Here is a 12292-nt window from a genome sequence, read left to right as displayed (position 1 = left end):
GGAAACCAAGCTTGTCTAGTACCAAATAAAGACTAACAAGCACGAAGCCAAATTGCTATTGGTCTTCCAACTCGGGGTAGACATTCCACAGGGTAAGGAGGGTTGTTTGGCTATTTTTCCTAACTCCAACGAAGACAAAAAAATCCAAGAAGTCATACCAAGGTAAGAGGTGCTAGCACCCCAAAGAACTACCACTAAAAAGGGAGAAAAATACAACTAAGCCTGCTAAATCTGAAAACATACGAAGGCTGCTGGTCCGAGTGTTACTATGGGCAGACAAGTAATTTACGGTGTCAAGAAGAAACCACAATGAGGGCATTGTGAGTTTAAGTGGGGGAGAGTGTCACCTCCTCCATATTTAACAAGTTGGCAAGAAAATCATAGGATGAAAGATTCTAGAAAAGGGCGGATGGATGAGTGCAATCCAAGAAATTCTAGAAGTCTCTATCACATTCTAGAGAATGTTAGAAGGAAAAGCTCCAAGGATAATTCAAGAGTAACCTAGAAAGTTCTAGGACTATGTCTGTACATAAGAGAGGAGTGTAGAACTCTCTAAAAACTCGAATAATCTAATGTATTTTAGAATGTTCCCTTGGGCTTGAAGAGGGCTATAAATAAGGGCCCCTCCCCTCATTTGAAATCACCTAAGAAGCATCCAAGCTTTCAAGTGTTATGATTGTTCTTTCTTAGTGAAGTGTTCCTTTCTCCAAAACTTCTCGCTGCTCTTCATAGTATTTTGTGCTCACAAGTCTAAGCATTGTGAGGATTAGACTGATTTAGTGTTAAAGGAGAACGCTAAAACCGCACGGGTGACTTGAAGTAAGTTAGTCTATGACATTTAGCTAACGAAATCCTTTGGTCTTCTCTTTATGTGGTTCCTAATTTTCTTGCGGTAGACCATCTTTGATCGTGCTTTTTTTTGTCGGTTAAAAATTTTCTCGAGTTCGTTTTGACGCATTGATGACATACATATTAAAATCATATTATCATTAATTTTGTTTGCAGTGTAGAACTTATTTGAATGATTATAAATAGTTAGTTAATAATAATTTTTTGACACATTGTAATTAAAAACGGAATCACGAGTCACATTATATAAGAACTAATGATATTCGATTCAAATAGGTTCTTAAAACCAAAATATGGCATAATATAGTTTATTTTATAAATAATTTTTTTAAAGTAATGTTACAAATTAATATTTAAATACATTCTTAGATAAAACCAAAATACATAATGTTCTAAACTATTAGTTAATATTAAGGAGATTTACATACTTACGTCTCAATTCCTATGTATTTACATATCTAACACCTAAATTTCATTGTTAAAAGTTAAAATAATAATATCTTTTGTGTGCGGGTAGAAATGTAAAGACAAGTTTTACGTGTATAAAATATAAATATGTAAGAACTGGGTGGTCTGTATGTAAATAATTAACAGTTGATGGGTTAAATTGGCCGCATAAATTCTATAGATTGCGATCAGATGCTGATTAACCACGTGATTAATATCCGACTAATTAAAAAAATTAGTCTAATCAGTTATTTAAATTTTGCAAAGTACGAAATCTATATATTTTTATCTTGGTCAATTATCGAATCTTACTGATAACTTATCTCTTAGCTTATTATTATATTCAATTATCGAATCTTACTGATAACTTATCTCTTAGTTTTTTTTTATTTTTTTATTTTTTTATTTTTTTAAATAAGAAATATAATTACAGCAGACTCAGATGAAAAATAATAATTATTTAAAAAAAAGTAGATAGCCGTCTATTACATAAAATAATAAATAAATAAGTAGTGTTAAATCTCTTTTTCTTCAGGCATAGCTCAATGCTGTCGTCCTACGAGGGTTTATGTTTCTTTAAAATCTTAAGTTTATTATAGTTGATTTCAATTTACAACTTGAAATTAAAGTGTTTAGCACAACTTCTTTGAGCTCAAGTTAGGGTACGTTTCGGGTGTCATTGATGTGCCACAATATACATTATGATTTTTGGCAAAATTGTGTTAAGAAGTCTTGTTTTGCAATCTAGCCCAACCAAATATAGTGGCTGTCAGAAAGTTACGGTATGACATATTGAAAATAAAAATATATGTGATAACCACCACATGTTTTGAACAATAGTTTCTTTCACAACTTTAAAATTACTTTTTCAAACAGCCACAACTGCTATAAACATATGATTAATGATTAATAATATTATTTAGTAATATTAATTACAAAAATTATGATTAAGTTGTTATGGCCAGCTTATCCGATAATATAACCATATGATTTATATTTTTTTAAACGTGCGACTAATATTTACTATATTTTTCCTTTTTGTTTTTTTAATAATTAATTATATTGAAATACATGATTATTGCTCAAATTTTTGAGATGGAGACTTGTGCAGCTTAGCAAAATGGCTTTGTCATTTTCTAACAAGTTAAGAAAAAAAAAATACTTTAAATTTATGTAATTATAATCTAAAGAAAAAAAAAAAACTATTATATTATTATATTACAATCTATTGCATTGCTAACTTCTATATCGAAGGAAGATAGAGAGTTAGAGACTCATATGTTCTCCAAGGACAGGTATGACATATTGAAAATAAAAATATATGTGATAAACACCACATGTTTAGAACCCTAAACCCTAAACAACTTTAAAATTACTTTTTCAAACAGTCACAACTGCTATAAACATATCATTAATGATTAATAATAATGTTTAGGAATATTAATTACAAAAATTATGATTAAGTTGTTATGGCCAGCTTATCCGATAATATAACCATATGATTTATATTTTTTTAAACGTGCGACTAATATTTACTATATTTTTCCTTTTTGTTTTTTTAATAATTAATTATATTGAAATACATGATTATTGCTCAAATTTTTGAGATGGAGACTTGTGCAGCTTAGCAAAATGGCTTTGTCATTTTCTAACAAGTTAAGAAAAAAAAAATACTTTAAATTTATGTAATTATAATCTAAAGAAAAAAAAAAAACTATTATATTATTATATTACAATCTATTGCATTGCTAACTTCTATATCGAAGGAAGATAGAGAGTTAGAGACTCATATGTTCTCCAAGGACAAATAGGGATAAGTAGAGCATAAATCAATTTCAAATAAAAATGACATAATAATTTTAAATGGATAATTGGTCACCATAGGCCTATAATGAAATAAGAAGGCTTCTTGGGATCGAGTATATGCTAATGGACATCTAAAGGACAACATAATTCAAAAGTGCCCATTCCATACCTCATCGAATCTATTAAAACTAACTGCTAGATTAACCTGGCAAACTGATATGACAGATTATATTGAAATACATGATTATTGCTCAAATTTTTCAGTTAAGAAAAAAAAACATACTTCAAATTTATGTAATTATAATCTAAAGAAAAAAAAAAATTATATTATTATATTACAATCTATTGCATTGCTAACTTCTATATCGAAGGAAGATAGAGAGTTAGAGACTCATATGTTCTCCAAGGACAAATAGGGATAAGTAGAGCATAAATCAATTTCAAATAAAAATGACATAATAATTTTAAATGGATAATTGGTCACCATAGGCCTATAATGAAATAAGAAGGCTTCTTGGGACCGAGTATAAGGACAACATGATTCAAAAGTGCCCATTCCATTCCTCATCGAATCTATTAAAACTAACTACTAGATTAACCTGGCAAACTGACATAACATATTCACTTAATGCAACTTCCCTACCAATCGTAGAAGGGCTGCCTATCACATTCCTTGGAGTTAAGACACTCCTCAAACCCGACTGATGAGTTCCTCCCAACTAGTGGCCCTCAGAACTGACAAACAACTAAAGGATCAACATTAAAATGATTCACATATCTTCTGTCATCATTTATGAGCTTCCTAACACATAATAATTTTAAATGGATAATTGGTCACCATAGGCCTATAATGAAATAAGAAGGCTTCTTGGGACCGAGTATAAGGACAACATGATTCAAAAGTGCCCATTCCATTCCTCATCGAATCTATTAAAACTAACTACTAGATTAACCTGGCAAACTGACATAACATATTCACTTAATGCAACTTCCCTACCAATCGTAGAAGGGCTGCCTATCACATTCCTTGGAGTTAAGACGCTCCTCAAACCCGACTGATGAGTTCCTCCCAACTAGTGGCCCTCGGAACTGTCAAACAACTAAAGTAAGGATCAACATTAAAATGATTGACATATCTTCTGTCATCATTTATGCGCTTCCTATCAACGTCTCGATCTTACAGTAAGACACCACAGACAAATTTCATACAATATAGTTTATAATTGATGCTATTTTCCTTTTATGTTTTCAAGGTGGGGGATCTCAAGGGGGATCATCCATCAATCGATCTTTGTGACTCTTTTTTTCTCTTGCTTTATCTTTCATTTTTAGTCAAAGACAAGACCATCTCCTCCATCCTACTGAAAGAGGATCATCGAAGAAACAAAGAATTAAAGCCCGAAGAATTTGTCCATTCTCTTCTTTCACTCTCTTTATACAGATCTCTCTTGGGCAAAAAAATATATGCATAATTAAGCCATCTTTAAGGTTACTTATTAAACCTTCTTAAACTTATTTTTATAAGATATTTATAACTAAAACATAATAAGAGCACACCATTAAGTATATTAATTTGTATTAATCTTATTTTTAGAGGTAAAATGGTATGACTAATTAGCAGTCAGTGAGGTGTTGTAGATGGGTTTAAAATGGGGATTGCATGACTCAAAAAGGATAGTATGGAAAGAAACATACTCTCCTAAGAAAATATTCAAATCATAGAACTCAAAAAATAACATTACACCGACGAGTAATAATTCGATCTTAAAATAAAAAAAAATTATATACCATAAAAAAAATCATAATTTATTTATAGATTATGAAATTTTAATCTTTATCCAAAGATGTATTAAAATATAATTCCTTCTTATCCACACTAGATGACCTCAACCCCACCTTCCCCTACCCAAAAATTAGATGACCAATCTCCCGATCAACTAACCCATGCAAAATTACGCCCTTTCCCAATTGCAAAGTTAAAAGATGAAAATTTTAATGGTCAAAAATATCAAATTGGTCCAAAAATGTATTCAAACAAGTAGGCCAGTAATGCAAAACATTATAACAAAGGTGGAGTAAAGTGCTAAATAATATCCAACTATTTACATGACGCCCTTTTAAATCCCAGAATTTATAATAACCACCTATTCCAAAATAGTCCCCAACTATTTTAAAATTAAGCTCAAATTATCACATATGAGGACAACTGTTTTGACACTTTCATAAACTCTGGGACTAAAACCGACTTAATGATAATAAAACCCCAGAAAATTGGCTTAACGACGTTCATTTCAAACTTTCGTCGAGGATGAGTCCCACAACCATTAAATTTATTACATCTTACAGCAAAACTAACTATTTTGTGGCCTCTGAACATCAATAGGACCAGAAGAGTTCCCACAGCCCATCCCCATTGCACCCCAGAGATGATGGAGGAGATAATAGCATTAAATTATTCCAAGAATTTTTAAGAAATTAAACTTTTTTTTTTTAAGCCAATATTCATGATTGTTACAGTTCCATAGTAATGTGCAAAAAGATGGAGGGAAAAATCACTATAAAAAAGAGTAAAAAATGGTGCAGTAAATGTTTGGCTTAGTTTAAGAATGGCAAGTGTGGTATACCTCAGCTCGCATCAAATCCACTGGTGCGTGATCTATGGTGTAGCGCTCAGGGCCGATATAGACACCCGTTTTTTCTAGAAGAGCTACACTTGCTGGCCTCCCGAATTTTGATGAGTAGAGCTCCAGGTATTCAATGTCCTGTAATTAATCAAATTGTATGAACTTTCAATTGTAAATAAATAAAAAAAAACTGGATTAGTAAAGCATGAGGCTTACCAATATTTATTTTTATAGGGGATTTTACAGTTTCAACCATCCAAAATTTCGCCTTTTTCATTACAGCCATACTCCTTCACCCATTCATTGAAGGTTTTTTTTGTGGTTGAAATGTAAGTTTTTAAATTTGGGTGATTAAAATATAGTTGTTGCTATGTAAAAACACTTTATTTGGGGCATTTACATACATGCAACACAATCTTTATGTATTTACATATCAAACATCCATATTTACATCCATACCAATCAAAATCTTTAACATCACATCAATAATACTACAATCATTATTTTTTTAAGAAGTTAGATACATATTTTTATGCGTATGTTTATGACGCCGAGATGTTATAAGTGTAAATAACAAACTTTGGGTGTTAGATATATAAATACATAAGAATTGTGTGGTATGTAAACTTCTCTTGAATCAAATACAAATTTATAGTGATGATCAAATCTACCCACTATTTCTGAATTCACCTGCATTCTTCCGCACTTGTAAACCTTTGTCTAAGTAAAATAAGAGCAATACTTCCTAGCTTCCATAAGAAACGCAGTTCATAATGCCGGACCACTTGATCCTTCTATGGTTGCATTTTGACCACTTATTCTTATTAATAGCCCAAATCAATATTTTCTCACCTTAATGAACTCCCGATTAATATTAGTTTTCTCACAAAGAGCCCGCAAAAAAGGAGCAACAAAATGCTAAAGAAAGTAGAAAAATACAAAAATACAAAAGGAATTTCTTTTTTATATATAAACCTCTGGCTTTGAATTTTGTTGCATCCAATGACTATAAGAAGACAGTCAAGTTCCTTAAAACAACAAATTGAATGTCTTATCAATCAAAAGAGAAATAGGCGTAGATCAACTCCATCACATGGGGATACTGGCAAAGGGTTGTATTTGAAAGCATCCTAACATATTGTTTAGCTTGAAAAATTTTCAGTATAATTTCTTGGAATATTTCATGGCCCATTCAAATATGAAGAAATCTAATTATCAAATGCAAAAGGCACAATCAAAGAGAAAAGTGTCAAAATAATCTCGATTTTCTGTAGTGGGCTATTTTAATCCCAAAGTCTATAAAAGAGTTAATTTATCCCAAGACTTTTCTTAATGGGGGCTAAATACTCTCCATGGAGGGTTATTTTGTTGAGGTGGAGCCCGGTTGAAAAACACAACAACAACAAAAAAAAAAAATGCTGAAACGGTTCCCGCCTCTGCCTCCTCCCGCGAGCACGAAGTGAAGCTTCACTTCGCGAATCGTTGCGCCTCCCGTCTCCTATTTCCGCGAATCGGAGTCCCTAACTCCCATTTTTGCAGTAGAAGAAAAAGACACGCAAGGCAGTTGCTCCCTTGGATCCTTCTTTGGTCGCGGTAAAATCCTGCACTTCCCTTTAAGGCTTCAGCGTTCTTGCTAACAGAGGAAGAAGAAGGTGGCATCACAAGGCTTGTCTTCTCCGTTTATTCTTCTTCTTCCGTGAGGTGGCTCTCGGGCATAGAGAGCGAGGAGAAGAGATAGTTTCTTGTAAGTCGAGGCGATCGACGGCGGTGTAAATTCCTCAAGTAATAAAATCCTTTGCAAGTCCGTGGATGTAGGCAATTTGTCGAACCACATAAATCTGTGTTCTTTTCTGATGTGCATTTTCTCGTTATATATATATATATATATATATACCACAACATATTTTAGCCAATATTAAAAGAGTATGGAGACTAATTTAACACTTCCATAAACTCTAGGACTTAAAAAACCCCATGTAAACAGTCAGAGAACTATCCTGACACTTTAGTCCACAATCAAATGATCAAATTCAACTATGGCATTTTAGGGTTTCTCCTTTGTTAGATGATGCCTAGAACTAGCTTTAGATTCTTCTTTGAATCTAGGTGCTATGCCAGCACAAGCCTACTTCGACGATAAGATCAATATCTACGAACATTAACCTTCTTTCAATATGTGAACATAGTGATGATTAAGAAGTTCAACAGCTTAAGACTCGGAATTGAGCACCCAAAGTACTAGATCTTTAACTAATTGGAGGTTTCATTTTCTATTTACTAATGTAAGGTAGAAATTAAAAAAAAAATCAGTCATCATTAACCTTTTTTCACCAGGCTTAAGCAAGACAATCCAAATGAGCTTGTTTTTTAGTTTTCAAATGCATCTTGATTATCAAACTTAAGCCATACACATGTCAGAAAAGACATTTTGCAAAATTAGAATTGTAAATTGTAGGTTGAGGAAAATTCCATTTGGATACCAACAAATCAATTTGAATTCCTCCATATTCATTTGGACATCTCAATAATCGATCATACTTGTAAAAAATCAAAACCAATCAACTTTTAAAGCAGGTGACCATTTAACATTAGGAATCAAATGTTTCAATCAGAGAATAAATCCATAAGAAGTGGTTCAATAAACACCTTATATTACTCTGCAATATTTCACCTAAGAATATCCATTCTAGCCTTATACAAAGATGGAGATCAACTAAGAATATCCATTTTCAAAAGAATCAAGGCATCAAAACTAAACAATGGTGAGGAGTCAAATATTAAGGCCAAATCAGACAAGCATTAGTTGCAACAACTTATGCATATAACTGTATAAGGCATGAAGCCTTTTAATATAAAACTACAAAATAGCTAACGAACCATCAAATATCTTTAATAATACCTGCAAACCACTAAGCAACCTCTCAAGCCTGGCTGAAGCAACTGGTTCATGTGACGAGGAAAAGACTTCACCAGGATAAAACAAGACTCCATCACCTGGAGGTAGACCTCGCCGAAATCTTATCTGCACCACAGTAAAATAGTACTTAAAATTCACATTTATACAAAATTACTGTTGAGCTGATAATCTGCTACCAGAAATAAGTAATTGATTCCACGGACAAACATTTGTCGCCAAGCATTTCAGTAATGCAGAGAACAAGTTTCATTACAAACTATTGTATGGTTGTTTTGAGGAGTTAATGGTCCAGGGTTAACTTTGTAAAAACGTTGCATTCTAGTTCATCAATTCCCAAAACTTAATAACTGACAAAAAACATTTATTAATCAATAATGATTTGAAGTGAAAATAAATTAGTAATACTGATACGTACCATATTTTTTATCGATAAATAATGCAAAAGTAATATGTTAAAAGTACCTCCGCACTGGGAACCATTGCCTTATCATAACAATTTGCACCCCAATAAAGAAAGCCTGTGCCGCCCTCTTTCCAGACTCTCCATATCACAGCACGATGTTGTGTGCCACGCATGCCAAGATGCAAATTTGGGTGCGGATCAGAAGGGCCCATACAGACATATGTCCACCATTCCTGCATTGAAAACAAGGAGAAAACTGAGTTACCGAACTATATGCTACCAGACATACGGGTTGGTACAATAAGATATAGAATAGCACTTCATCACATAAAGCAGCCCGCTTCTTAATTTATTTCCCAAAAAAAATTGAACCTGACACCAACTGAATTTTAATGACAAAATTCATGTAATTCAATAGAACAATCAAAACAAGTAAATAAAAAACAGCCAAATTATTATGGTAAATCAAGCACGCATACAACATTGAATTATTTATTTTTATCTATTTTGTTACACAGACTATACTGATCCCATATTCTTCACTGGCATAGGATGGTATTTAGTCACGAATTTCCTATTCTTCATTAATAGCAACTCCCTCTGAAGTGCGAGCATCCCACAACAGACATGGGATCGAAGATCTAGCAACGCCCAACACGTGACTCCCGTAATGCCAATCGAGTGACTTTTGTGATTCCGATCTCAAGAATCACGCAATTCAACAGCAATCCCGCGATTCAGCTGCATCCTGTGATTCCAATTTCCATAATATTACAATTCCGCGACGCGTGGCTCCCACAATTATGGGAGGAATGTGTCGAGGCTTCCTTTTTTAGTTATTTTATTTTTAGCAAGTTTCCTTTTTTTTATTTCTTTCCATTCTGGATTTTTCAGATTTCTTTATTTCTACTTAAGCACTTGGGTTATTTTCCATTACGGAACTTTTATATATATGTTGTATGCATGTTGTTTCAAAAGAATGAACAATGATATTTGTGTTTTGAGACTTTGTTCTTGAGTTTATGCTCTCCGAAGTGTTTTAGTCTATCATATTGCAAGTGGTGTATTTGTATCTTGCTTAGAAACATGTAGTGGATCCTTCTGGCCATTGTGTTTCACCGTTTCAGAGTTTTCTTGTTGTTTTCAATCGGGACAAACGCTGAACATTGTCTATCCCCCTCCAAACACCATCGACCAACCATATTATCATCCCTTTACTATTCCACAGCCACCTCCGCACAAAACCAGGTTCCTAAACACCTTTTAGGAGACATATAACAGTTTCATTTGATATCAAAGTTCAACAAGCCCTAAGTTTTAGTGATCTGTCTTCCTTGGCTTAAAACCAAAACTCAAAAAAAAAAAAATAAATAAATAAATAAAAAGATTACATAATACCCAAATAATCCTACTGCAATTCCTAGCCCTAATCCTAAATTTTCAAAATCCAGCATTACTACTTTCCAAAAACCGCCCTGACACCTACCACCAAAACCCTAAACTCGACTAACATTTTATTGTCAACTCTACATCCATCAAAACCTTGATCAAGAGAAAATGACACAATGCCGCCTAGGAGAAAACTGCAAAGAGGTGTCTAGGAATTTACCATTGAGGGTATGCAACGAGAAATCCTTCAACTGCAATAGTGGCTTGTGGCCTTTGAGAGAAGATAATCCGAACTGGTTACCCATGATCACAACAGTGACTCACCAAATTAAGAGGAGGAAGTGAAACTCTTCTATCAGAAAGTTTCCAGTGATGAAGAATCGATACCTTAACAAATTGGCCTGAAATATCATAGGAAAATCCAAAATCATAGAGTAAATGTAAATTTAATGAATTTTGATGGTTGCATGGATCCAAATGAGTTCATCAAGGGACTTCAGATAGTGAAATGAGTCTTTGAGACAAGAACATTCCGCTAGACATGAGGGTAAAACTAGCAACTGTTAAATTAAAGAAAAGTGCATATCTTTGGTGGGAGAACCTGAAGCATCTTCAACAATAAAAAGGAAAAATTAAGATCATCACCTGATCTAGGATGAAAAGGGAGATGCGGTGCAAATACCTTCTCCAGTATTACCAGCATGATATGTTCATTAAACTCTACCACCTGCGCTAGAGAGATTCTTTTGTGAAGGAAAACATAGTTGAATTTGATCAACTCATGCTGAAATATGAGCTGGTGGAACCAAATGAGCACACAATAGCAAGATATCTTGGAGGACTGAGGTCGTCTATGAAGAATGTGGTGTCGCTGCTGCCGTATTTGTATTACTTGATGTACAAACCCTAGCTTTAAATGTGGAGAAACATCACGAGGTGACCACCACACTTTACAAGCAGAGTTCAACCCCATGATCAGGTAGTAAGAATACACCTAGTGGAACATCCCTACACCAGCTCGAGAAAAAAGCTTGTTTAGAGTGGACAAAAAGTGGAGACCTCCACCACTCCCAAATTCGTCCTACCAAAGAAGTGCCTAGAGTGTCACGACTTTGGGTATATTGTATCTGATTGCCAAATAAGAGGGCAATCTCCTTTGCTGAGCAAATATCAGTTGAGGAAAAAGACAGTGAAATAGGCACTGAAGGTATTGATGCTAAAGAGTACCAACTTCCAGCTGATGAGGTAAGTCGTTAGTGATTCGAGATTAGTTCATAAAAGAGACTACAAATCTACAATAAGATTAACGTTGGTTGCCCTAGAATATAAAGAGATCGAAGAATCAATACAAAAAAAGGGGCAGTAATTATTGAAAAATTTGTCAAATATCATGACCGATAGTTTATCTTTTGGGCGGCTACCACCGAGATTCAACATGCTATAGAATTCATCAAAATCAACTTGCTTATGGGATGCAATAGTCGACTATGAGAAGTCGCAAAAACATGTTACATAATTGATGTTTAGAGGATTGATTCGTAAGAGTACTACCCCAGATGCAACTCCAACTCTGATTGTGCTAAACAAAGATACCTACTTACTCTATCAAGACAACCTTTGAAATGACATTATGTATTTTATAGTTGTATGGAATAAACGTGAGTATAAATTTTGAAATTAGACTCGGACAAAACAAAACAATGAGTTTATTATGATGGTATTAGATCAATTCCAGAAGCTTTCTGGTAAAACATGAAACTCCTGCTACCTTAAGAGAGCAACACGGGAGCATCCTGCTACAAACACAAGATCTAAGATCCCATAATACTGATCGTGTGATACTTGTACTGTCGATCG

At 33.7% G+C, this 12292-nt stretch overlaps 1 protein-coding gene across 5 annotated transcripts in view; it reads right to left on the bottom strand.

The window, feature by feature from the left end:
* Positions 1 to 5531: 5531 nt before the first annotated feature.
* Positions 5532 to 12292, bottom strand: part of LOC110031772 — a 43983-nt gene continuing 37222 nt past the window's right edge. For 2 of the 5 annotated variants that reach the window (XM_020735162.1, XM_020735161.1), the window contains exons 14-16: positions 9106 to 9279; positions 8626 to 8748; positions 5533 to 5864 (exon numbers count right to left, since the gene is read on the bottom strand). In XM_020735162.1, the coding sequence (XP_020590821.1) occupies positions 5703 to 5864; positions 8626 to 8748; positions 9106 to 9279 (459 nt within the window). In that variant the 3' untranslated portion in view covers positions 5533 to 5702. Of the gene's footprint in view, positions 5865 to 8625; positions 8749 to 9105; positions 9280 to 12292 lie in introns of all 5 variants that reach the window. The other 3 variants (XM_020735160.1, XM_020735163.1, XM_020735164.1) reach the window with 3 other exon arrangements.

Source organism: Phalaenopsis equestris, unplaced genomic scaffold (genome assembly GCF_001263595.1).
Source record: "Phalaenopsis equestris unplaced genomic scaffold, ASM126359v1 Scaffold000840, whole genome shotgun sequence".
Taxonomy (NCBI): Eukaryota; Viridiplantae; Streptophyta; class Magnoliopsida; order Asparagales; family Orchidaceae; genus Phalaenopsis; species Phalaenopsis equestris.
The sequence above is the reverse complement of the archived record's forward strand: the minus strand, read 5'-3'. Positions and strand labels throughout refer to the sequence as shown.